Source organism: Ambystoma mexicanum, chromosome 8 (assembly GCF_040938575.1).
Source record: "Ambystoma mexicanum isolate Mex_15411 chromosome 8, UKY_AmexF1_1, whole genome shotgun sequence".
Lineage (NCBI taxonomy): Eukaryota > Metazoa > Chordata > Amphibia > Caudata > Ambystomatidae > Ambystoma > Ambystoma mexicanum.
The window spans coordinates 1,015,741,757-1,015,769,688 of record NC_090929.1 but is presented as its reverse complement, the minus strand read 5'-3'; the positions used below and the strand labels follow the sequence as shown (position 1 = coordinate 1,015,769,688).

Here is a 27,932-nt window from a genome sequence, read left to right as displayed (position 1 = left end):
TGCCTAGAGTGTCTCCAGACTGTTTGTGGCCGAGGAAATACCAGTAAACAGGGCACATTGCTTAACTCAAATTGCATTATGCAAAACAAGAGGACTTCCAGGGAAGTTTGTCTTGTTTTAATGGGTGACAAAAGCAGAATCCCTTCATGAAGATAACTTTATCAAAGAAAATAAATGGTGAACAAGGTGATGAAATATATACTGTTGGTACCACAAAGGGGTGAAGTAACAGTAAGTGAACATCCATTGTAGAAATGTACTGACCATCAAGGCAACAAAATACCTTTCTGCTGGGACAGACCACAGTTACACATAATGGGAGAGCTGTTTACCTCTCAGGGTTGGGTGGAAGGCATGATGGTATGTAGAGCAGAAGCGCTCATAGGATACTCGTGGGGACCTGTAGAAAATGCTAATAAGATATGCCTTGAAGAATGGAAAAAATATGCCAGACTGTTAACATGAGTGGAGGACGAAGAAGGGCCAATGCACATAACATGGATAGAAAATCCATTGCTGTTTCAGAAATAATAGCACAGTGCAGATGGGGGACAATGTAGGAAGCAAACGCATCAAGGTTATGCCAGGCATGAAAGTAGGCACAGCAGTACTAATGGCCCACTATTGGGCCTGTGATTCACTGCCTTATATGCAGCACCTGTAAAATTGGGGTTGCACCTGCTTACTAGCGGTGTTACGTGCACTGGTGGTCCCTCAAAGTTATGTGGTGCAAATGGGAGACTAACCTATGGTTAACAGTGAACAGAAGGGGAAGGGATACAAAGGAATAAAATGCACAAAAAGAGACCATTATTTTCTAAGACCTCTAACGACGCAGTGGATGATATCCCATCTGAACACAGGCTGTTTAGCAAGGCATCGATGTTCTTTTCATCTCTTCTTGCCCCTGGCTTGAAAACGGCAGTAAATGCCAAATGGCTGTAGATAACTGGATGGGAGCTACTGCAGACTATAAATGCCACTGAGAAGGGGATCAATGTGATTAAGGAGTAGCTGAGAGCTCCCAGATTGATGACCCTCCCAAATTGGTATGTCCTTGACCTACCTCATCCAATTTAGGCACAGATTGTTGGTCAACATTTTTAGGAGTGTCCACAGCTTCAAGTCTTGGAGGCCACTCTTGTATTTAATGATAGTGAATTTAGGTGCTGGAAATGTGCTTCAATGTCCTCTAATTTCAGTTTGATCTCACTGAGCTGAATCATATGGGTGGCCAATCCGAACTGTATGCTATAAAGTCCTGCAAATGAACCAAGCACCAAATTGAGACCTAGATTGAAGGAGATGTTAATTCAAGCTTTTTTTCCCCTCCAGTTCTCAACGTATGATGCAGAGTTTGAGTTTGTTCAGATGTTTCTGTGATTGATCTGATTGTGTCATCACTCCTTTCCCTGTGGTGACCTCTCCCCTTGTGGCCAGGAGACGGCAGCTGCTACCTGATCCTGAACCTGGGGGTGGCTATATGAGGAAGGATCACATGGGGTTAGGGGTGTCAACCTCCAGAGGAGTAGCAGGACACCATCAGACAAGGCACAGTATTCCCCTTCCTCTCTTGAGGATACCCCATCCATACCCAATGCCTTAATGGCATATTGTTACTCTCCCCTCCTTGAAAGGATACTGAAGACCCTCTAATAAGATCTGTACGTAAGCCATCAAAGTCTGACTTTCCCTCTAAGACTTGGGAAAACCTCTTCTCAGACTCTGCTTCCAAGTAATCCATAGCTGACTTACCGTTAACGACTTCTGAAAACATGTACCCAGACTTTACATGTATAACATAAAGAAAGGGCTACCATTCCATAACCACAGGAATACTGGGACATAGAAGATAAACCGAGTAATGCAGAGCGGAAAAGACCAGGCAAACAGGCTGCAGTCTAGTTGCTGTGAGCACCTGCCTATAGCCAGGAGACTTAAACAGCAGCAACGACTTCCTGGAGCTGGAAGCTGCTTCTCTCAGTGAGGACCAAGAGACCAGGGAGCTGCTGAGAGTGCCTTGGAGCCATCCCGCTCAAGGAGGCAGAAAAGGAAAGCTGACCGGGAGAGGTAACACGCTGCGGGAACACCAGACGCCAGTGCAGGGCTCCTGGGTGTTCGCAGGTGTTCAGCGGCACAGTTTACCTTACCCGAGCTTGACGCAAAGCAGAATAGCCCAGCAGGAACCGCAAGCGGCAGAGAAGCAGAGGAAGGAAGACAGCGAGATGGGAAGAGACGTCGTACGACTGCCATTGGCTTGCCGCAGGAAGAGTGAAGTATGCCAGCGAGAGCAAGTGGGTCACAAAAGGGAAGCAGGTACACTAGGGCATATTGCCAGCCATGCTGCATACAAATAACTGTTGAGGAAGCAAATAAAGTGCTTGAGAGGGGAGAAGCCAGTGAGCTTTTTGTAAAAAAGGAAAAACCCCAAGTAAAAGAAAAGACTTGCAAGTTTGCGAGTGTATGCAATACATATTTAAGAAAAGCCTTGATAGGATAGTATACCAGGCAGACACAGTATCCGAAACAGCAAACATTAAAGCCTATCATGTTTGGAGGTCTGTGCAGGGTCCATATGAGTAAAGTACACCAGGCAAATTATAGCTGCAAGGGTGTGCATTTAACCAAACCATGGAAGTACAGTATACCAGGCAAATGCAAACGTGTTCATCTAAGAAAGTCCTGAGGGTCCTGAAAGGAATACATCAGAACTAGCAAAGGCTGTATGAAACCAAAGAGAATAGGAATGAAAATTTGTCAGGAGAGTACACCAGGTATCCTAACAAGATAAAGACAAATAGCCAAGTTGTTTTGTGTTTAAGTTGTATTGTGGCACAAGAGAAACTTAAGGAAAGGATACCTTTGATTACACACAAGAGGGAAGAGAAATGTAGGGGAAGGGAATTGCCCTCTGGAGCAAGGAACTCTGACCTTCTGGAACCTTTGTGTTGGAATGACACATTTTCCTTTTTGAGCATTTATAAACCACTCCAGGCCATAGACATTACTCTTTTCCCAGTTTATTCTGTTACAATGTGAGGGCCAGAATAGTACTTTGGACACGGGACGTTCTGCTTTCGTCATTCTGATATTGACAGATCCTTAGTTTTGTTTTTCGGAAGGGAAATACCTCTTAGTGCAGAGACAGAGGAATTTCCCCCTTTAGAGCAGCCATTGAGGGCTGCCATGGCTCAATTTGCAAATGTTCGACTCCTAAAATGCTCTCATTAGCAATGTAATTACTAGCTACACAACAGGACGATCCATCCGGCCGATTTCTTTTGCCCCACACTTTTATTCTGTGCTTTACCTGGAGTCTAGATTCTGTACTTGTGGAAGTTGCTGGGTAAAAGTCAACAATCTTAATTTTGTGTTAATGCCAAGAGTAATCCTGGTCTGGCCTCAGTAGCTCTTAGGACAAGCCAAGTTTGAATGGCAAGGTAGGCTGGGTGGGCCGGTAACTTAATAACACACATGTCTGAGAACTAGCCGACACTGCCGGGGTCAAAATAACACCGTAGATCCCTTACTGCTATGTATCAAAATCAACATGATTAAATTGTTCAAAAAAGTACCAAACTCTGGTATCATGCATTTTTATGAAATTCTCTGAAAACAAAAAGGGCAAATTTCTAGAAAGTTATTTGAAATATTTATTATTTAGACAAAGAAAATCCTGATGAGCATAAAGGTTGTAATAACAAAGTATAACAGAAATTGTTAAAACACTCACAGTTGTAATTTACAATTTTGTTTAAAGAACAGAAAACAATCAATTATTCTTTTTATGAGAAACAGAAAAAAATATTTTTTAAAATAGGTTCTTTGTTGTAAAGTCACAAAGAAGAAATAAAAAAGGAATGGAGTACTAGTGGAGAGAAGATATATAGACGGTTCTTAAGGTAAAAAGTTCTTCCTTCTCTACACAGAACAACCGTATCCTCTCAAACTCTAACTCCAATATTCCTAATGACAGGTCTGCCGGGGTCAGCAGGGACTGCATACAGTCTATCATTGAGCACAGAATTTGTGATTGCCAAGGATGCTTCAGGTGACAGTTTTGTCGCGGACCGCCTCTGCAGGGGCCAGAACCAGAAAAGTATCCAGTTCCTGAAGACACGTCCGGCAATATCGCAGTTAGGTCAGGAATTGCCACCAATTGGGGATCAGTTGAAGCTAATTGGAATTGGTCAACCCAGCAGCTGCAGGGGGATGTTCAAAAGTCTTCAGGAACAGAATTTCTCCGAAGATTGTTCATAATGGATTAGTAATATGACTGATGGAAACAACGATGTATCATTCAGCCAATATGAAGTAAAACTCCTGATCCTCCACAACCCCACGGCCCTGCAGACTGCCAACTGCAGCCACTTGACCTCCATTTGCGTCCGCTTCGGAGCGGAATGAGTATTTGAATACCCGGAAGCAGAGCTTCAGTGTATACTCGTTTGCCAATAGAATCCCAGGTTACAGCTAGACGTTCACAGCCATGGATACAGCCCAAGAAACAGAGTGCCGGGGCCAACTGCATCAACTTGACCTCCACTTTGACCACACAAGTATTTGATGTCCTGGAGTCCTGGTTGGGAATTTCTCACTGGGGGTCCCCCTCTGTGTTTAGGAATCGGGAGTGTGACCCCCCTGCCCCTGGAAAACTGATTTTAACTGAAAAAGGTATCTAGGCTTTTCTGAAGAACTAACCTGTTGGCTTTCGACAAGTCTTCTTTCAGGGAGACATTTTGAATTCTAAGCCCATATCCAGGTACTTGTAAATTTCTTTAAGAACACTAGTACTCCTACTGACCTGGGTAGGGATGGGCTACTTAAGTTTCCTTAAGTAACTGCCTAATAATAAGGCATACTGTTTATACTTGCATAATACATTACTTAAAATAGTTGTGTGTACTGATTTGCATTATTATCCTGCTTTTCTTCGTTAGAACTTAGGCTGGACAAGATAATGGGGGCATAGAACAGTGAGCGTTGATGATTTTCTGGTACATATGAGGAGAAGACTTAGGCACCAGGGTGCTGTTCATGACCAGTTACACACAGTGAGCAAAGATGGAGATGGGACACTTCCTCAGCCTCACATTCATACATTTCTATACATTTAGTCTAAGGGTAGGCTAACATGCTTTGATCATGTTCAAGATTACATGCTTCGAGTATGTCAAGTCATCATTCGATAAAGAGATTGAAGGGCACTAGGATTCCGAATATGGTTAAATCTTTGGGTGGTTAACCCTTCCATTCTGTGTCCTTTGAATAATCTGTGCCTTCATAAAGTTAAGTCTGTCTTGTGCGCTTTATAAATGCTCAGATCAAATCAAAATCAAATATCGCTGATGAAAAAGTGCTATTTTTTTCTTACAGTTTTCCTTCAGAAGTTGGTGGAACTGGACAATTGTAAGTTTGAGGAGTGGTGTATTGAAATGTCAGAGATGCGGAAACAAAGCGTAGATAAAGGAAAGGCCAAACACGAGGAGGTGAAGGAGATCTACCAACGGTTACCTGCTGGAACTGGTCTGTAAGAATATTAGTATATTTGAATGTAATTTATTTGTTTTTATCTTTGAAAGATGTTGAACAGTGTGACATGTAGTGGGGTGCCTTGATGTGGCAAGATGAGTCTCATTACATGTAATGCCCTTTTGACAGAAGAGGGTGAGGCGAGAGGAGTGAGGTGTAGGAGACAGGCTGCCAACATCAAGATATGCACAATACCGTAGAGGAGTTCTAAGATTATAGAAAAGGCAAACCACTTGCCGCAATCGGGAGAACTAGGAATGCCAAACCTGCAGCACATCACAGAAACTGCAGGCCACCCATTGTGGAGAAAGGGGGCAGGTTTAACATTGGTTTTGAAGCCTCAAACCTGTCATCCGGCCCCTTGGTGAAGAGCACCCACAGATTAGCCTGCAGAGTTAGGTGAGGGCTGGAATCAATGGAAAGGAGGGTGGAGTGAAACTAGAAGAGGAATTGTATGTTACGGAAGATTTCTATTTTGGAAAATTTCCCTCCAAAGTTTCTATTGAGCGCAATCATTTTGTTTTTTGAATCCTTTCCGTCTTTTTGAGAGGGAGCAAAGCCTTCAGCTTCACTTCCCCTGCCCCTTTCTCATTAGTTATGCAGAAACTGACATGACAAGTCCTTCATATGATCAGTACTGGGAAATTGTTTCCATTTTTATCTTTTACTTTTTTAAACTTTTTAACATTGCACACAGCATCTTAGAATGTGGTGCAAGGGGGATACTTTGTATCACCCTAGCCTTTTACACTTGGGATTTTCGGTTATTTTTTATACATGCCTAAAGGCAATCTGGTGGCAGAAATTATATCTTTACCGTTTTTGTGTTCATTCTAATATGCACATTTGCATTTACATCATATGGCTACTAAATCTGGCTAGTGCCCTAAAATGGCCCACCACAAGATTTTCGCTTCTTTGGCCATATTGTAGTTTGGCAGCCTTCCTGCCTTGCCAGGTCAGGAAATCCCATTTAAGGACATTGACCTGCTCGGGAAAGCTGCAGCTTTTGTGGGCTAGTGATGTGTTGTGTGTGGCCTAGAGGGTGGGGGGTAGGATTGTCTGGTCCCACTCCACATCGGTCTAGTTGTGGGGCATGAGTGAATCCAATAGCTGCCCCTGATTGGATACTTACTGGCTGTTTGAATGGTGCAGATCCGTGGGCTTGGACTTGCTTCCAGGCTGGATTTTGGATAAGTAGAGGACTCCTGCAGCCATTTCTTTAGATCAGCGTTGGAGCTAAGAATCCTTCCAAGAAGAACAGCCGACTGAAGCTCTGAAGAAGACTATCGAAGAAGCCTGTCACAACCTTCCTGTGTCTGGCAACCGTGAAGCCCTGTTGGACTATCTGGTCTGTGAAGGCCATGTGCTGGCCTTCAACCACTGGACTGGAACTGGAACCAACCTGTCTCAATGTGTTCTCAAAGAGCCAGCTGTCCTGAGCCTTCAGGAGGATACCTGGAACACCCGGTCGACTGTACAGCTCTTCAGTGGACTACCTTGATATAAAAGTCGCCGTTCCGTGTTTGCATCCGGACCTTTGTTGGTAGCTAGCTTTAGGTAAAGTAGCCTTCCTGCTAAATTTCAGTCTCCCAGCCTCATGAAATCCTGTCCTGGAAGGACTCCTACAATCGCGACAGGAAGGATTCCTGCTGTAGTCTTTGTATGGGGGCTGTTGCTGGAACTCTCCTTTCACCGTCCTGTGAAGTGTCCTGAAGAGGGCTGCAATGGTGTATTCTGCATTTCTCCATCGCCAAGGTTTGCGCTCTGCCCCTGGAACCGGCCGCAAGAATTCTTGCACCTGCAGTTCAGCGGGAATTCCAACCTCCAGTTGAACCATCCAATCATCTGCAAAAATATGAGTGAGAGGGGTAAGTAAATGCAAAGCATTTGTCTCCCCATGTTCTCCGTAGGATAACATTGGGAACAAGTCTTTGTATACATCCATTACATTGCTTTTTGTTGTCGAACTTGAGTATTAAAACCTGAAAGATGAGAACACATTCTCCAGGATGGATTCACATGCTCACGAATATTCACTGCCTCTCCCATTAACCAATCGCTGAAGCCTGGGTCATACTGCACCCATTCAATGACAAGTCTCCCTAAGCCCCATCCCTGTTTGCCATCTACAGATTTTTACAGCACGCTTCAGTGCTGGGAGTCCTCTTGAGTTGCTCTTTGAGCTAATGTTCCTATTTTGTGCATTTTTCTACAGAAAAAGGTGTTCTATTTTTGTCAAAACATTCTCGTTCGCTGACCGATAGTCCATAATGGCAACAGGGATCCGTTGAAGGTGAAGATCGACCGATACATTGTTGGATCATCATGTTCAAGTTTGAAAGGTCAAGTTGGGGGCTACTTCGCACCTCGCCATATCGGAAGAAGGCAAGAGGAGCCCTTTCAAGCTCTGCGCCAGATGCGGCTTGAAGAACATGAAGTGCCTCTACTGTCTGCATCCTGGTCACAACGAGGACAGATGCGAGATCTGACGAGGTTTCCCCGCCAAGGCAAAGCCAGACACGTACCGTCGGTTGGTGGTATGGCTGAAGGAAGAGACGGCTCCATTTCGGCCTCTGGGTGCGCTTAGACACCTTCCATGTCTGGACGACCCTTGAAAAGTTCTCCCTTGGGGAAGCGGTCGAGATCAGCCAAGGATGCTCCTTCACAGGAGGTCCACAGAAATGATAAGCGCCACGCCGTCAATCCGACACAGGCCACCACGGCTGTGGGTCCCTGTACAGAGCACGCATGCTCGCCTTCACCTTCGACAGTGAGCCTGCCATTGAGTGGTGCATCATCAGAGGCCATCCCTTTCCACCTCTTTCCAAGCATGGCCCTTTGTCGAAGGAGAAGCCTAGGAAAGACACTCGCAACGAGGGCACCCCAAGATCCTCGTTGACACCTACGTCCAAGTACTCGCCACCGGCGATGTAGTCAGCATTTCACAAGCAGAAACCTCCGTCAACGAGACCATCGTGTACCACGACCATGTTCAGGACCCCTTTGACGACCATCGCTACTGTTCTATGTACGACTTTCGCCGATCCCGTCGACGACCATGGCAACATCAACAGTGCAATCTGCGCCAAGGGTTACACTGCCTCCTTGGCTCACGACTACTACCACTCTGTGAAGCCTCCAGTTGTTGCTTCTTTCCCGAAATAGGCAGGAAGATCGAAGGCGCTGTTGCCACTGACTGAGTTCCTCCCCTGGCCTATGATAAGGCTTAAGCACGTAGCAAAGGACCCTGTCCTGGCGATCTACACGAGACGAAGAATCCTTGCAGGAAGGCGGCTTCTTGGACAGGGTGGGGACGACCTGATGGGTGTGGAGACCACCCTAGTGGAACAGGACCTGCCATCGCTCCTGACAAGACTCACTAGCCCTCGATAAGTGCTAGCCCCAGTGGTTCCTCTCTGGATATTCTGACTACACTTCACACTTTAGTGTCAGAGATACAGCAGCGGCTCCCGCCGCCGACGGCCCCAGTGGGGACCCCCCCAGGCACAGCCCACCAAGACCATGGCACAGACACAGCCCTGCTGGACCAAGGCACACTCAAACACCAAGGCGGCCAACACCACCTCCCACCCCGGCTGCCCCAGTAATGGATTCACTTCACATAGACATCGTACTGACACTGGTACAGACACTACGAAGATGGATGAGTTTGATTTTGTGCCTCCGGATAGAGATCCGCTGGGTGCAGATGACACCCCCACCCCCCATGGCTTTGCTTCCTGATGGGGGTGGGTTTGTTCTACTCTTTGCTTTCAAGGGCATCTACCCTCTACCATCTTCAACTTGGTGGCTGAGGAAAAGAAAGTGGGTTTCCTGTACCAGAGACGTGCATCGCTGAGGAAGAATGTTACGTCTATTCCGCTGCTAAATGACGTGTGCAATGAAGGCCTGGCTCTCATGAAAACCCCGATTGCAGCCGTCCGCAGACTGTGTTTTCAGCCACCACCTGCAAGCGGTTTGCAAACCCCTCTTCCAAATCCCAAATCCATGGTTCCACCTGACCAGTAGGGTAAGAGGCTGGACATGATGGGCAAGCGTGTCATCTCTACAGCTGCCTCAACAGTGAAAGCTGCCAATGCCCTGGCCATCGTGGCCCGTTATAACAGGGGGGTTGTGATTCAAGCGGGCCTGATCCTGGACTTCTTGCCAGATGACAAAAAGATTTAGGCGTTGGGTCTGTTTCAGGAGGGTGAGGTGGCCTCAGACCACGCCATTATGGCACTCCAGAAGTCAAGGCTGGCTGAAGGGCACACATTTCAGACCAGATGTCCAGTTCTAAGATGGTAGATATGCCCTTCGATGGGGATAACCTCTTCAGCAAGGTCGTTGGCAAAACGCTGAAAGAAATAAAGACGGACACAGAGACAGCTAGATCACTGGGGACCTTGTAACAGCTGTGGTCTTCGTTCTTTCGATCCTCTAGATGGAAGTTCAGCAGATCCTCTAAGGGCTAAGCGTCCACCTAATACCGCCAGCCCTCCCAAGAGGCATACAAGGGCCGGTCGCGGGCCTTCGGCAGAGGGGCACAGCACTGACATTGTTGGCAAAACAGGACGTAGTCACCCAAGCAGGTGTGAACCGGCTCACAGCCGGACCCACCACTTCCGCACCCCGGTGGGGGGAGGCCATCTGACTCACTTCTTAAACAAGTGGAAAAACATAAACACTGATGAGTGGGTGCTGGACATACTTTGTCAAGGGCACATCCTGGAATTCGAGCACAGGTGCCCTAGCATCCCCCTGTGACAAGAAAAGAGCTACACGTGGCCCAGATGCTAGGGAAGTGAAAGCCATGTTAGAAAAAGGGGCAATAGAACCCGTCCCTCCGGAGTGCACTCCAGATACTTTCTGATCTGAAAGAATTCGGGGCGTGGGTGGTGGTGGTGCCAGAGGCGTGGCGGGGGTCTGGATCTTGGACTTGAGTTACCTCAACAAGTACCTAGGGTCCCAAAAAATTCAGGATGGTCACGTTGCAAGAAGTGCTCAGCCAGCTGGAGGAAGGTGCTTTCCTGGTGATGTTGGACCTAGAGGATGCCTACTTCCACGTTCCCATACATCCAAAGCATTAAAGGTTCTAAGGCTTTGTGGTTCTTGGATGCCACTATCAGTTCAGGGCTCTGCCTTTTGGCCTGAAATCGTCGCCAAGGATGTTCACAGATTGCCTAGCCCCGGTGGCAGTGCACTTATGGCTAAAGGGGATACATGTCTATCCGTACCTGGACGACTGGGTCATCCGGTCCCCCTCTCAGGCCCTGGTGGTGCAGCACACCATGGAGACATACGCCTTCTGACGGGGCTCGGATTCTCCAACTATCGGAAGTCCTCCATGGTGCGATCGCAGAAAGGTGTTTCTGAGCACCTGCCTCAACACGGTGACCCCCCCCCCGGCGTTCACATCGGAGTAGATATTGGCAGCTATGCTGGGCAAGGTGCATCGACTAGCTACTGCTCAATTCACGGCAGTGCGTGCCATGGAGTCGCTGCGGGGCATGATGTCCTGCATTCACCTGATTCTTTTTTGCAGGCTACGGATGCAGGCTTCGATACCCATGGTAAAGTCTGAGACGATGTCTTACTCTAATGTGTAAGTCAGTCTCACTATGATAGGTACTGGGATGAAGTAGTACCCAAGAATGCTACAGTCAAGCATGAATTGTGTTCGATCAGCTGTTGTCAATCAAACTGATATTGCACTGGGGCAGGCCCAGCTTCATAAGATACATAGTGAAGGAAAAGGAGAGCAACCTCCGGAAGGAGTAGTCAGCAGGATACAAGGCCACCAAAAAGCCTGCGAGTTGGAAATAGGGCATTGGAAGACTGTATCAAAGCGGCAGTGTGGAGTGACTAGAACAAACCAAGGGAATCCAGGAAAGCATCTCTTCCGTCGCCTTGGAGTCGACAAACCTGTAGTTGAAGTCAGTTTGGTGGTGGGATGACCAGTGGTAGGTGGACCGTGTGGTCCAAGAACTGTGCTGAGTACGCCAACACAACCCTACTGCGGAGCCGCATAAGCAACTTCATGGGAAGTACAAGTACCTGTGGTAGTTTCGCGACCTCTAACTGGTGGATCGTTTGCCCAAAACTTGCACCCAGACCGACATGAATAAGTAGGCTGAAGAAGAGCAGAAGAAGGTGGCATCTCATTCTGTCACCACAGTTCCCATACCAGGTCTCACTGGCAATGTATCAGTGTGCGACCCTGTAGTACAAGCAAAATCGCCATACTCTTCTCCTTGTGTTGACTATCTGGCTGATGTACGGTCCTTTGTTTTTGTAGCAGGCCGAATGCTGCTACAGCCATTTTGGCACCAGGGAAAAACGGATCGTTCCCTGCAGGTCTCCATTAAAGACCTGTTTTTAGAAGTCGTCTGACTCAAAAATGAGGCTGTGTTTTTTAATTTGCCAAGCATGGAAACAAGTGTGTGCTGTATATGGGCATGACACCAAGTTGAGAACACAAAGAAGCCATGATCTGATCTGGCCAGATGTATGAATGGATGTGTGGCATTCACTCTGGAATAAACATACTTTGTGCTTGACAGGGAAGAGCCAAGGAAAGTTTGAATGTGGCTACCATGCGTGAATAGGTGATATTAGTCAGAAATCCATTTTTGGGTCTGTTTTTGTTTGTTTTTTGCAGTTCCCTAAACTGTTTGTTGGTTTGGTGCTTTGTGGTGATATGGAGACTATTTCCAAAGTCTCCGTGAAAGCTCGAACTGCATTTTAAATAAGAAACCATAGGTAGTCCTAATGGCTACGAGGTAAGGGGGTTTGTGAAATGCCTTATTTTGTTCCAGGGTGACGTCCCCACACTCAAAGCGTGCTTTGGTCAAAGGCTGCTGGTGGCAAGTATTCACTTTTGCTGCTCTACTGTGTAGCCGTATTTTACTTTGTTGGTGAGCAGTAAGAAAGTGACTTCCATGGCATTGTATGCTGTTTGGCCTGGCCATTTTCTTTTTACCCTTTCTCAGAGTGGTTTTACCTGCCGAAACAACCATTTCAGGCATTCTGTCTCCGAGCTCTGGGCTCAGCTCACTGGAATGAAAACTTTAATTTTGCGGCTTTCCCCATCCACATCAGTGGTATGATTTATGAGAGTGACGTATTTTTAAACATTACACCCTGCCTTTAGTTATTTTGTTTTGTGGCCATTGGAAGTCTTTTTTACTATCACCCTAAACAGGGCATAACAGTGCAATCTTACTTTCATATGGGTACCTTGTTGAAAAAGTAATGAATATACACAGGAGTGCACACAAAGTGCAAAAATAAAGTACCACTGCCACCTGCCTGTCCGTGCTACTCTGGTTAAGGGAACAACTGGGGCTGCTAAATTACTAACAGCCAATATTATGTCTCTGTGGCCACAGATGACAGTGACATCAGGTAAATGTTCACACATTATTATTTAATTTCAAGTTAGCACTATAGCAGTCCCATTTCCCTCTCCTCTTTCCAGTCTTCTCCTTTCTCCTTCTCTTTCAAACATGTACATTCTCAGTCTTACATCCAACTAGGCTGTTTCATTCCAAGTTCCATTTAAATGATCTGGCTCTGTTTATCAACCCAAACAGAGCAACTACATATACTTCTAACTTCATGAAACTTCGAAAATTGGCACAGCTTCAAATATAACGGGTTCCAAGAAGGGCTAGGGAGGGAAAGCAGCAAAAAGAACATCTTTCCTAACGTTTGTTGTTCCCTCTGAAAAATCTATTTGAGCTTTTTAATGCAATTTTCTTCATGTCCACTTCCCTCTATAGGGATTGAATGGGCACACAGACCACTCCCTAAACACTCTTACTTGGCTGTGATTGGCAAGGTTCTAGCCAAGTATCCCCAACACCACCGCAGCTTGCCCCTAGTGTGGTGGATTTGAGAGTGTACCCCTACAATCTTTATTTTACTTGTTCTTCAAAATAGTACTTTAAACTTAATCATTTAACAACATGTTGGCTATGCCAAAGCTTGTGCAAGCATTTGTGACTTCCAGCCTCTCACCCTTCCTCTGGTATTCACCTGCAACTTAGCTCTGAGGCACAGGGCTGTTAAAAGTAGGTGTCTGCCTTTATCTGGAATATGATGTACATTTATTTCACTGTTCTTTACTTGCTACAGTTTCATTGCTTTGCGTTATTGTACTGTTTTTACAGTTTTAAAGTTGCTACAATTTAGAGATTATGAACTGTGCATATCTATATAGTCAGAGAACAAAAACTTTAGTTGCAGGGACGTTAAGGTGAACAATACATTGTAACAAAACCTTAGAAATTCAGAGAAAAAACGAGTTGCAGGGGCGTTAAGGCGATCATTTAACGCAACAAGCCTCCTGAAATTCGGTAGACTACTCAGGGAAAGCCACCTTGACTTCGCGGCCCCTGTTGCACAGAGTATGACCACAATGATGACAGATTACATCACTGTCACCAATGATGTCATATATAACATCACTGATGGCATCACCGATAGCATCAGACATAACATCCTATATGACATGCCTAATAAAAGCTTTGATTATATAATACATTTGGAATTGTACTATTTTTTTTTTTACAACACTGGTTTCAAGAGCATAGGAAATTGGTCCAAACGGGTGGCGAATGTGCTATGAGTCCACGTCCCCTGCTGGCGATGTTGCTACTGGGTGCTTGGATACTGGAATGGTGAATCATCCCAATGTGTCTCAGAGTATGTCTACATTGAGCTTGTTGAAGGCTCCCCACCCTCTGGCCTTCCTTCCCCTCTGCCCCGCCCCCCACCATGCTACTGCCACCCTCACCCATGCCATGTGTGAGATCTCCATCCCTCAATGCACTTCCCATCCCCATTTCTGGCTCACCCCGTCCCAGGCTGCACAGAAGGTGCCAGGGTCATCGTTCACCAGTGCCGTCAATTTATCCATGAGGAACATATTTTTCACTTTGTTCCGCCATTCTTCTTTGCTTGGGGTCATAGGGCTCTTCATTTCTGTGCCAGGGCTACCTACCCGCCCGCAGCATCGTCTCCAACATTCTGGGGTATCTATACATTTCCTAATCATTCGGGGGCAGGCACAGGAACATTGTCAGCGGGTCATGTGGAAGTAATTCCCCTGTGACCTCTACCATCCATCCCCTCAGATCTTCCCAATATTTTTGTATTTGCGGGCAGTGCCACCACATGTGTCCCCTCGAGCCCACCTGACTGCATCCCTTCGGACATCTCGGGGAAGCCCTTAGAACATCTTAGATAGTGTAAGTGGGTCTGTGACTTTAAAGTGATGCTCCATGTCTGCTGTAAAGAGATTCCCATGGAAAGCTATTCTAAAAACCTTGTTCCATACCTCTTTCGAAAGCTCCTCTCCCACGAGATCATTCCAATACTGGCAGAACCCCTGTCTCTCTGTCAGGTTGTTGGTATTTATTAGTTTGTACATCCTTGATACCACCACCCCCCCCTCCTAGAGTTGGTTGAATCAATTACTTTCACAAAGGGGGGGTTAGTGGCCTCTTAAGATTTTCTATCCAGGTCTGGTCACACAGTAGACCCTTCAGCCTGAGGTATTCGAATATCGAGACCATCCTGGGGCTCAGAGCCTCATCTACTTCCTCATATGGTAGGAATTCACCCCTCGGAACAATTGTCCCACCCTTTCCATACCTTTGTCCGACCAGGTCTGCGCATTCCCAAATCCCCTGTTTCCCAATCTGAATACGGGGCCCCATAGCAAGGTCTTTGGGAGGGCCATGGTGACAGGTGTTCAGTTTGTGCCCCCTCCCTCCACAGGGACCACAATACACCTAGGGTGGGGTGATTCAATATTCTGCTCGGAATGGCCTTTCGTGGGGCCCAGAGGCAATCCCTCACTTTGATTGGATCGTTGTCCATGTCTTCCAGATAGGTCCAATACGTACCCGTGTCATCTTTCATGTGTTCTAGGAGGACCCGGAGTTGGGCTGGTCTGTGGTAAAGACGGGGGTCAGGCAGACCGAAGTCCCCTTCCTCCCTGGGGAGGGTCAGGGTAGTTCTTTTGGTCCTCAGGCTCTTGCCATGCCAAATAAATACTTGGACTGCTTTCTGGAGTTTTCTAAAGATTTGTACTGGGACTCTCGTGGGGAGGGCCATAAACAGGTATAATAGTCTCGACAAGACATTCATCTCCACCGCCGTCATATGGCCGTACCAAGACAAAATCATGTTACCCCATTGTTGCATGTCCGTCTTATCTCAGCCAGTATTGGCTCATAATTGGCTGGTGGCAGCTTTGAAAGATCCCTAGTAAGATGGATGCCCAGAAAACGGATTGTAGCTTTCTCAATTCTGACCTCCATGAATGTGTCTAAGGGGTCCAAGAGTGGGTCGTGAGCTCAGAGGGGAAGCAGCGTGGATTTTGATGTATTGATTTTCAGCCCTGAAAAGGCCCTAAAGGCATCTATTAAAGTGAGAAGCGGCGGGAGCAACAAGTGTATCCCAATATATCCGCAAATAGGGAGAGTTTGAATTCCACCTAGCCTCCCTTAATTAACCTTATTCCTGGATGTGTCCTCACTGCTATAGCTAGGGGTTCCATTGTGGGGGTGTATATCAAGGGGGACAAGGGGCACCCCGTCTTGTTCCTCGTGAGAGACTAAAGGAGGCCACAAGCACTCAATTCGCTTGCACTTTTGCTGTAGGGGCCCTATACTAAGCGGCTACCCATTTTCTCATATGTTCCTCCAAATCCCATCTTCCGAAGGAGTAGCATCATGTACCTCCAGTCCACTCTATAGAAGGCTTTCTCCGAGTCTAGAGAAAGCAGGCTAGCATAGAGATCAGATCCCCGAGATTAGTGGGTCAGATCTATGATCTCTTGGATGTTATCTGAACCCTGACATCCCCTTAGGAAGCCCACCTGGTCCCTGTGGACCAGGAATGGTATAATCCCGGCCATCCTTTTGCAGAGAACCTTTGCCAGAATCTTAACATCCATGTTAAGCAACGATATCTGTCTGTAAGAGGAGCATTCAGTTGGAACTTTTCCCTCCTTTGGTAGGACCACTATAATGGCTCCCATCATTGTCTCGGGCAGGATGTCCCCCGTGTGGACTGCGTTAAACAGTTTAGCTAGGTGGGGGGGCGAGAGTGGAGCGAAATATTTTATAGAATTTCACTGAGAGCCCCTCCTCTCCTGGTGTCGTGCCTCCATTCATTCCCTTTATCACCTGGACTATTTCCTCTTCTGATATTGGGGCCTCTAAGTTGTCTGCAGCCTCCTTCGCCAGGCCTGGTACTGGTATTTTGTTGAGGAAGTCCTCAATTTGGGAGTTGTCCCCCCAAATTCAGACTCATAAAGCCTTTCATAGTACCGCTGGAAGATGCCGCCAATACTCGGGGCATCGTACCTCAACGCCCCTGCGTCGGGTTTCGTGGCTTTAACCATTTTGCTTTTTTGGGCCTCCCTCAATTTCCATGCCAATATTTTGTCAGCCCTTTCCCTTTTTTCTTAATATTTTTGTTTGAGGAACTGGAGGTTCCTCTCCGTCTTATTCAGCAGAAGATCCTTTAATTGAATCTGATATCAGTCCAGTACTGCTGCTTGGTCTGGGGTGATGGACTTGCCCGGTGTGTGCCCCGGTTGTAATCCTATTTTCTCTCGGATGGCTTTTTCCTGGTCTCCCCTCTCCCTTTTTTTTGGGCTCCTACTTTTATCAAGACCCCCCTTATGAAGGCTTTGAATGCGTCCCATAATATGTGTAGGCTGACTTCCCCATTATCATTCAGGGCGAAATATTTCACAATGTTCTCTAGCATCATTTTGGCGGTTACCATATCTTTCAGTAGGGCATTGTTGCACTTCCACCTTTCCCTCAGTTGTTGACCCCAACCTCCCATTAGGGTAATCCTTACCAGGTCATGGTCGGACCAGGGAACTGGGTCTACCCTATGGTCCATCACGTGGGGAAGTAGGGTGCTATCTACCAGGATATAGTCCATCTTTAAGAAGGATTTGTGAATCCTGGAATAGTATGTGTATGGGGGTTAGGGGGAGTCTCCTGTGACCGTGCTCAGGAGCGTGTCCTCCAGGCCCAGCTCCTGGTTGATCTTGCGGAAACTCTGCGAAGTGGGGTCATCGGCCGCCAAGAGGGCCTCGGGAGTCGTCCTCTTTTTATCTTTCGAGGGATTCATTACCATGTTGAAGTCTCCTCCAACTATTAGTGTGCCTTCAACAAAGAGTCTTAGTTTATCCCTTACCCCCTCCCAAAATTCTGCCAGACCTTCGTTTGGTCCATATATCGCTGATAGGGTTAGTTGGGTTCCCTGTAGTCCTCCTTTAATGAGCCGATAACAACCTTCTGGGTCTTTCAGCAAGGCCTCTTTTTTTAAACCCGGGTTGTTGGCCATCAAAATCGCCACCCCACTCTTTTTGGTGTTGTGTGAGGCATAACAAAACCTCCCCAATCCCTCCACCACGAATACCTGGTTCTTTCCCCCTCGCCTAGTGGGTTTCCTGTAGGAAGAGCAGGTCCCGTTTGGCCTGTCTAAATTTCCTACCGATTAGGGATCTTTTAGTGGGAGAGTTAAATCCCCTGATGTTCAGGGAGCCTATTTCCAGCAAAGGTAGGTGATCAGCCATTTTTAAACATTAGATTCTCTTTGTTAAGCATCCCCAGATTTCCTCCTTGATCTATTTCCCCTTGCCAAATCACTGCTAATGAAGTTCGTCGTTTGCTCGAAACTGGAAACGATCTTTTTGCCCCGTCCCCTGTCCCCCCTCTGCTCCCCCCCCCCGGATGGAGCTTGACCACAACTGCCCCCCTCTTAATGGTTCACACTGTTCCCCCATCCCCTGGCGCCCAGCTAAGTAGTTCGCCCATTCCTGGTGCTTGACGGGATCACCTTCAACCCCGCTTCGGCAGGGCCCCTCAAAGAATTGGCTTCATGCGTTGAGCCTCCACATCCCCCCCTGCCCCCTAACCTGGTCATTGTTTCTCTGACATTTCCCCTCTGCGAACGTTACTCCCCATACTTGCTGTTAGCTGGGGAAACTAGCCATCCTCTAGCCTGAGTCTCTGATCTGCTTCCTTGGCTCGGGTAGAGACCCCTCTCACCCATTAGAATTTCTCAAGCCCTCGTCGTGGGGAGGTGAGGGAGTGTTCAGCTTCTTGAATTTTCTGGAGCCCGGGATGCATCTCCTGTTTCTCACATTTTCTTTCCCACCTGTCGCACCCACTGCTTCCCCAGTGGGCCGTCTCTGGTCGTCGCTGGTGTCCACATATTCCCTGATCGCCCCTCTGATGTCGTCCTCCGTTACTAGGCACGATCTTTGACCCATGTGCTCGAAGGAAAGGGAGAAGAGATAGCCCCACAGGTAACAGATCCCTTTTTCTCGTAGACATTGCGTTAGGGGGCGGCACAGTCTGTCTGGCCAACGTGAAAGCTGAGAGGTCTTGGAAGATCAATGTTCGTGTGTTATTATACATAATGTTTTGGCTTTCCTGGCTTCGTCCAGGATTTTTGTTTTCTCTGCATAATAGTGGAAGCGTACAAGGATGGAGTGGGGGCTCCCAGCTCTGCCTCCTGCTCTATATGCTCTGTCTGTCTTGGGCTCCGTTGTCGCCTTGTTCCCAAACAGGAGGTGGATCACATCCCTGTCCTCTCAGCATTTATCCCTTTCTGTCTCACCGTCCATTTCCGGGATGCTGAAAAACTGGAGGTTATTCCTCCTCTCCCTGTTCTCGAAATCGTCCATCTTTAGGGCTCTTTGCTCATCCTTCCTTTTCAGGGCCGTCAGCCTTGTGTCTATTTGTACTTCCATGGTCGCCGATGACTGGTTGGACTCCAGTTGTTGTAGCCTGTCTTCCACTCTGTCCACTCTCTGGTCCATTTTCTCGAATGTTTGACTTATGTTGGATCGCATGTCCCGTATTTCTTGCAGCACGGCGCCAAAGCCCTTTTCTATGGTTGAGGTGTCCTTTGCTGGTTTCTCGGCCTGGACCATCCTGTTTTCCAGATCTGGGTACCCCTGAACTTTTGTTACCTCTCTGAATCGGAATTCCTGGAGGGTTTTCTTCCAACTCATGCGGCTTTGACATGTTTGCTGATGGTATGTTAGGTATATGGACGCCGGGTGGCCCATTCATTGCCTCTCTTGGATGATTCTGAATCCCACTGTTTCACTTCTCACCCCCCCCCCCCCCCCCCCCCGAGGCAAAACTCTTTTGAGTGGTAGATTTTATCAAGGCAGACACACACCCCGGTGTTGGTTCCCGGGGACCCTCACCTTATATGGGGTTACTTCATGAAGTCTGGGGTCCACGCACGGTAGACTGGTCCCCAGGTTGGTTTTCCTAGGTCTTTTCAGTCATGTTAAGACAGTGTGCAGCTGGTCGGTGGCCCTGTGGATGCCTTCGAGGGACGTGCAGTGCGGGGTGCCACCCCCTTTACCACTCCTGACGTCGAGGCGCCGGGATCGCCCCCAGTGTGTCTATGGTCCACTTGGTTCCTCCTGGTCTCCCAGAGGTCTTGATGCGCTTATGTAAGGGGGAAGCAGCGTGTATGGTCTCCCTCCCCCCCCCAAGGGGGCGTCTAGCCCTTCGATGGCCTAGTCGTTAGGTTTGTTGTCCTTCTGCGGGCACACGCACCGGGTGCAATCCTGAGGGCAACCACCTTAGTAAATCACTGGCTCGGGGGTCTCTGTCTTTGATTGGTTCCGCTGTTCCTATAGGTTACTGGCCTGTGTCCCAGGGGACGCCTTTGCTGTTGTCTTTTTGCCCCTGAAAGAAGCTTTTGAAGCCCCCTGCCTCAGGGCAGTTAAGACCTGGGGGGGTCGTCTTCCCCACAATCCGCCCAACCCAACTCAGGAGCTTTAGCTTTACGGCGGTTGTGCTCCCTCCCCTCCCTCCCGCGGGAGGAATCCGCAGGAGCTCTTTCCGGAGGAGTACCTTGCTGTCCGTTCTGTGGGAGGACGCCCAGCTGGGTCCGAGGGCCTCCTTCCACCAGGCCGTGGGACTGATTGAGTGTGGCTGGCCCAAGCCTGTTGTCTCGTGAGTGCCCGGAGGTGGACGCTGGCTACTTGCAGTGGGAGATTGTTTCTCCAGCATGGGGTCTGGCATGGATTCACATGCTCATGAATATTCCCCGTCGTCAGGCTGGGAATCCTCGGTAAAGAAAAAACCAGTATCAGTTTCGTTTCTGATCTGTCTTTCGTAGTAATAACCAATCACTGGTCTCTGCGTCATACTGACCACAGCCAATGACTGCCCTCTACCTAAGCACCGCCTCTGGCAGCCATCTTCAGATTTTTACCGCACGTTCATGTGTTGGGATCCTCGTGCTATTGCTCTCGAGCGTTAGTGCTATTTTTTTGCGCTTTTTCACAAAAACTTCGATTCTTTCGGTCAAAAGAGCCTCAAGCTCCACCGATCCTACATCCGATCAACGGGGACCCGTGTCGGATTCATCTGTGCCCCTCAAGGGTGAAGATTTCGTCGAGCTACACTTCGGAGGACTCCAGAAGCTTCTCAGGCCCGGTCTCGGAGATGGCCCAGGAGAAGGGAAGCTCGACGCCCGGAAAGCTGTTCAGGGCCTGCCCTGGATGCCAGCTGCAGAACGTCTTCAAGGAGGACGAACACTCTTTCTGCCTTTACTGCCTTCATGGGGACAAGACGCACGTGGAGAAGGACTGTGCGTTTTGCGGCAACATGTCGGAACGGACCATGAAGGACCGCCATCAACGTCTCGCCAGCTGGCTGGAGGGTAAGAGCCCGTCTGGCGAGAAGAAGAAGAAATCTGAGCGGTCTTCTAAGACCTTTGAGGGCGCCCCGGCGACGGGGGCCCAACATAAGGCCAAGCACCGCGAGTCCGCTGGCACCGGGAGCGCCGAACGGTCGGGCTCTACGGGCGCCAGGCAGGGCGCACCCTCCCCGGCACCATCAACCACGAGCCAACGCTCTGGGTCGGGTAAGAGGAAGGCCGAGCACCCGGCGAAGCTCCTGGAGAGGCCCGGGTCGAGCTCTAAGGCAGAGGAGGAGCGTGGCAGTGCCCCCTCCCTCAAGGATAAGGCGGTGAGCGCACCTAAGGTGGTGAAGGCCTTGATCCATTCGACCAAGCCCTCTATCGAAACGGTCGCGGTGGCCCTGGCCCAGCCTGTGGAGGCTGCACCAGTGGTGGCGGCCTCGGGGCCCAGAATCTCCCTGCCTCCTCGGAGGGAGTCTTCTTTCGTGCCCATCGATAGGACCCCCGTGAAACCCTCCGTGGGGAAGAAGAAGGGGGGGCAGGGCGTCGTCGTAGATTCGGCCTCAACCTCAGAAGAGGAGCTGATCGAGGTCTTAAGCCACGGCCTAGGCGTGGAACAAGACCAGCCCGTCGGAATGGGCCCCGACGCAGGTGACGACGACGACATCGTCGAGGATACCGACGGGGCCCCTGCTCGCCCGTCGGATTCCCCTCTGCCAGCGCCGCAAGACAACTCAGCGGCCATTTTGTTGGCTATACAGTCCTTATGCTCCGAGATAAGGACGAGACTACCGTTACCGACGGAGGAACCTCTCCCGTCGGGGGATCCAGAACCGGGACCTTCTGGTGTTCCCCCTACCAAGAAAAGAAGGATCCATCCACCGCCTCCTTTTCAACCGTCGCGCCCCGTCCAGCCCTCCTCCCTGTCCACCCGAGGGGATGATACGGGGACTGACACGGCAGCGACGGGTACGGACGACGAGGCATACGACGAGGATTTTCCGTCGTCGCCTCCCACCAGGGCTTCTCCGCCCGACGAGATTGGATCGTTCCACTCAATGATCGCCAGGGCATCCGAGCTTTTCCAACTCTGCCCTGAGGAGAAGAAAAAGGAAGGCTTCCTTTACCAACGGCGCGAGGCCAAGAGGAAGACGGTCCTCGCAGTGCCTCTGTTGGACGACATTTGGGATGAGGGCCTTTCCCTCCTCAAGAACCCTTCCACGACGCCAGCGAAAAGAGACCGGTACGAGAAAAAGTACCGGGTCCCGGACTCGGCCCCCCTATGCCTCCGGGCGCAGCCTACCCCGGACTCCGTCGTCTCCGCGGCAGCCAGGAAGAAAGCGGGGGGGGGTGCGGCCTCCACGTCGACTTCCCCGCCGGACGGCGAGGGAAAGAAATTGGATGCCATGGGACGTAGTCATCTCGTCGGCGGCGACGACGATTAAAGCGGCCAACGCCTTGGCTATCGTGGCCCGCTACGACAGGGAACTCTGGTACAAGATAGCTCCCCTGCTAGATTTTCTGCCGGACGACAAGAGGGCGGAGGCCCTTGAGATCCTGCAGGAAGGTGAGGTGGCCTCGGACCACGCCATCACCGTGGCGACGGACATCGCCGACACTGGGTTCCGCCAGATGGGCAACGGCGTTTGCCTTCGACGTCGTGGATGGCTCAAGGCTACGGACTTTCGGCAGGACGTCCAGACCAGGGTCCTGGACATGCCCTTCGACGGGAACAACCTGTTTGGGAAGACAGTGGACGATTCCCTTCAGGCCATCAAGGCGGATACTGAGACGGCCCGGGCCCTTGGAGTACTGCAGCAACGGCGGACGCCCTTTCGGAGCGGCGGAGGCAAGGGCGCCTCCAAAGGTTCCGGCGGCGGTTTCGCTTCCTACCGTCAAGCGGCCCGCTCGTCGTCGCAAGAGGCCTACAGAGGACGAGGCAAGTCTGGCGGACCCCGCCGTCGTCGCCAAGGAGGCCAAGGCGGCAAGGCCGCGTCCAAGCAGGATTGAACCGGCCGTGGGGTCGGGCCCCCACCGAAGCACCCCGGTGGGAGGCCGGCTGGCGGGCTTCGTCAGCGTGTGGGAGTCCATCTCCACTGACCGTTGGGTGCTGGACGCCCTGGCCCGGGGCCACGCGCTCGAGTTTCAAAGAAGGTGCCCGCGCGTCCCCCCCGTGGCCAGGAAAGAACTTCACGTCCCTCAACTTCTCCTGGAGGTAAAGGCGATGCTCAGAAAGGGCTCCATCGAACTCGTCCCGAAGAGGCTTCGGGGCTCCGGAGTCTACTCGCGTTACTTCTCGTGAAGAAGAAGACGGGAGGATGGCGCCCCATCCTGGACCTGCGACGCCTGAACAAGTTCATCAAGGCGCAGAAGTTCCGGATGGTCACCCTCCAGCACGTCCTGGGTCAGCTGGAGGAAGGAGACTTCCTATCGTCGTTGGATTTGGAGGATGCCTACTTCCACATTCCCATCCTAAAGGGGCACCGAAAATTCCTCAGATTCGTGGTCCAAGGGCGTCATTACCAGTTCAAAGCCCTTCCCTTCGGACTACGGTCGGCACCCAGGGTTTTCACCAAGTGCCTCGCACCGGTGGCGGCGCAGCTGCGCCGCGAGGGGATTCACGTCTACCCCTACCTGGACGACTGGCTCATCCGCGCCAAGACGAGGGAGCTCGCCGTGGTCCACACGGCAAGGACCGTCCAACTCCTCACGGACCTGGGATTCTCCGTGAACTACGCCAAATCCCACCTGGTGCCCGCGCAAGTCGCACTGTTTCTGGGAGCGAGGCTCGACACAGTGTCCCTTCTGGCCTCCCCGTCGGAGGAGAGGACCAGGACCATCTTGGGCAAGGTGCAACGGATGTTGGTGGCCGACGCGGCCAAGGTGAGGTCCATCAAGTCCCTCCTCGGGATGATGTCTTCCTGCATCTACCTCATTCCCATGTGCAGGCTCCGGATGCGCCCGTTGCAAGAGTTCCTGGAGGCGCGCTGGATCCAGACGACGGGCAGCTTCGAGGAAAGGATCAAGCTCGACGAGAGTTTCCGACGAGCGATACGGTGGTGGGGCACCCGCGCGCATCTGACGGCGGGCATGGACTTCCAGACCCCAGCCCACCAGGTGACTGTGACCACGGATGCCTCCCTAGAAGGGTGGGGAGCGCACACCGAAAATCGGCACGCAAGGGGACTCTGGCTCCCGACGGAGAAGTCCCTGCATATCAACGTCCTGGAGCTCCGTGCAGTGTTTTGGGCCCTCAGGTCCTTCCTTCCGTCCCTCAAGGGCAAGGTGGTGAGGATCTTCACCGACAACACCACCACCATGTTTTACATCAGGAAACAGGGCGGAACCAGGTCCCCAGCGCTGTCCAAGGAGGCGCAGGACCTGTGGCATTGGGCCGTCGCCCAAGGGATTCTTCTGGTGCCGTTTCATCTGGCAGGGATAAAAACACCATCGCCGACTCACTCAGCAGGGAGCTGCGCTCGTGCCACGAGTGGGAACTACGGCAGGATCTGGTGGATCGCCTCTTCCGACGGTGGGGCACACCCCAGATCGACCTGTTCGCGACGGCGACGAACACCAAGTGCCGGAGGTTCGCCAGCAGGTTTCCCCAGACGAGGAGCATGGGCGATGCTTTCTCGTTCCCCTGGGAGGGCCTGTTCCTCTACGCGTTCCCTCCCTTGCCTCTGCTAATCCGGCTCGTCAACCAGCTCAAGAGGTCACGGTGCAGGATGATCCTCGTCGCACCTGCGTGGCCGAGGCAGATATGGTTCCCGGACCTTCTGGACTTGTCGGCGTCCCCGCCAATCAAGCTGCCGGCGGACGCGGATCTACTCTCCAGGGAAGGAGGCGCCATCCTCCACCACGACCCGAAGTCGCTGAACTTGCAGGCCTGGCTCCTGCAGCGCTAGAGTTTCGAGGATACGACATACCGGCCGATTGCAGAGAGGTTCTTGCAAAGGCCAGGGCGTCCTCGACTCTTAAATGCTACGGACACAAATGGAAGAGGTTCTCTGTCTGGTGCCACGCACAGAAGATTAACCCTCTACGGATTACGGCTCCCCAAGTGCTGCCGTACCTGCTGACGCTGGCCAAAGCTGGTCTGGCACACGCGTCCATCAAGATTCATCTTGCTGCGATCTCCCGATACACCAGAACCACGGGCCGGACGTCCTTGTGGTCTCATCGTCTGGTGAAAGAGTTCATGAAGGGACTGTTCAGATCGTTCCCGCCGGTGAAGGCTCCGGCCCCGGCGTGGGAGCTCAACGTGGTGCTGACCAAGCTCATGGGACCACCGTTCGAGCCTCTGCACTCGGCCCCGTTGAAGTTTCTATCGTGGAAAACAGCTTTTCTCGTGGCCATCACCTCCGCACGACGAGTGGGAGAGATCCAGGCCCTTTCCTGCAAGGCCCCGTACTTGACTTTCCACGACACGAGGGTAGTGCTCAGGACGCACCCCTCCTTCATGCCCAAGGTACCGTCGGACTTTCATCTCAACGAACCCTTGGTGTTACCTGTGTTCTTCCCGTCGCCTTCGTCGCCGGCTGAGAGGACTTTGCACTCGCTGGATGTAGCTAGAGCGCTGAAGTTCTACGTGGACCGCACGAAAGGTTTTCGGAAGACGTCACAACTCTTTGTGAACTTTGGACCTGTCAATCAGGGGAAGGCTCTCTCGAAGGCTTCCATCTCCAGATGGCTCTCCGGCTGTATCATGTACTGTCACCGGTTGGCAAACCGACCGCTGCCTGGCCGTCCGAGAGCCCATTCCACCAGAGCGATCGCAGCTACCACGGCGTTCCTATCTGGTGTGCCCCTGCTGGACATATGCAGGGCTGCTACGTGGAGGTCGACGCACACCTTCACGAAATTCTACTGCGTCGACCGGGATTCCAGGGAGGAGTCCAGGGTCGGCCAAGCAGTGCTGCGCAACCTGTTCGCCTGAGGTGAGCCTGGTGAGGAGGTAAGATGCTTAATGTTGAGTTGATGTGATGCTTAATGTTGAGCCTTTGCCACCTCCCGTGGTTGTGCATGTGTGTACTGCTATGTATTCTTTATTCATGAGCATGTGAATCCATGCCAGACCCCATGCTGGAGAAGGAACAAGTTACTTACCTGTAACTGTTGTTCTCCAGCATGGGTCTGGCATGGATTCACATGCGAACCCTCCCGCCTACCCCTCTGCGGCTCTTCACTTGGTCATACTGCCACTTCACGTGCTTCCAAATCTGAAGATGGCTGCCAGAGGCGGTGCTTAGGTAGAGGGCAGTCATTGGCTGTGGTCAGTATGACGCAGAGACCAGTGATTGGTTATTACTACGAAAGACAGATCAGAAACGAAACTGATACTGGTTTTTTCTTTACCGAGGATTCCCAGCCTGACGACGGGGAATATTCATGAGCATGTGAATCCATGCCAGACCCATGCTGGAGAACAACAGTTACAGGTAAGTAACTTGTTCCTTGTGGGGAGGTAAGCGCTCTGTGGGTGAGGTTTAGCAAGTTGCGGTGTCCGCCGTATGGGCCAATTGGCACGATCACTCGTTCCGGCCTGAGGCCCACCCCAGCCTGGGCAGTTCAATCAGTGCTTAATGGGGGGGAGTTATGGGCTGTCTCACCGGCGTCGCCCTCCTGCGCTGCCCTTACGACCCTTTGGGTTGGCCCCCCTGGGCCCCTCACGGCTGGCGCTCTCTAGGTGGCCTCAGTCTACTGCCCAGTGCCCCCAGGGGATCTCTAGGCACCCCTCTCCCTCTCACATTCTGAGCATCTCGAATGCTGCATTCAGAAGGGCAGGCGCCTATTACAATTCTCGTTTGCGCCTACGGCGGTATGTCTGCTCTGTCCCTTCCTCGCCTTTATCCTGGGCGCGATGCGCCTATGCGGGCAGCCTTGTTCTTCGTTCACCTGGTTCCGTTTCCCTGTGCTCGGGCTGGGGCCTACCCGAGACGTGTGCAGACAGGCTTCTCACGGCCCCGGCACACTTCCTCCTCGCCCCTCCCACGGGGCTGCTTGCTATAGGCACCGTAGTCCTGTCTTCACAGAGAGACCCCCTACCGCGTCTCGAGCGGTTGGTAAGGGGTGCAGCAGGGGGGTGGGGGGCATCCACTCCTCATGGACCAGTGTCCGGGGGGCCGGATTCGGCCGCGTTGCACCTCAGTCTCGCCCGCCCGGCTCCCATTCGGGATCTTCTGCTCTGGGCTTCACATAGGATCCCCCCTCTCCCACGCCAGGGCTGGCGAGAGCTCGTTCTTTGCCTTGCAGGGGTCCCGCAATGTCAGACATTTCTGGTGTTGCCTTGAGTGATCGCCTCTTGGGGTCCCACGCCCCAATGTTCTCTGGGAGGATGCTCAAGGGGGGAGGGCTCACTTCCCTTAATGGCCCTGCCTAAATGGAGCTCGGCACTCAGGCTGCCATCCTCTATGTGCCCCCTGGTGGCCTCCCACTACTATTTTGTTTAACATGTACATATACATAATATCAAATTACATTATTTTCTGCTGTAATTCTAAGGGACATTTTATTCAGCTGCAATGTATTTAAATGTAGTGTATGGCCTACAGTTTTACTTGCATATAAAAGTAAATATATTAAATTGGATACTATTTATAGAATCTTCTCCTTTTCTAGGTTGTGTTTTAATTTAATATTCACTTATACATCATTTAGAGACGAAAAACAAAGTAATATAA

At 50.6% G+C, this 27,932-nt stretch overlaps 1 protein-coding gene across 1 annotated transcript in view; it reads left to right on the top strand.

Annotated features, from left to right (window-relative positions):
* The window catches only part of USP48 (ubiquitin specific peptidase 48), a 1,688,863-nt gene that overhangs the window by 579,653 nt on the left and 1,081,278 nt on the right, over nucleotides 1-27,932 (top strand). Inside the window, exon 11 of the mRNA XM_069610955.1 lies at nucleotides 5,377-5,526. Within this exon, the coding sequence (XP_069467056.1) occupies nucleotides 5,377-5,526 (150 nt within the window). The remainder of the gene's footprint in view (nucleotides 1-5,376; nucleotides 5,527-27,932) is intronic.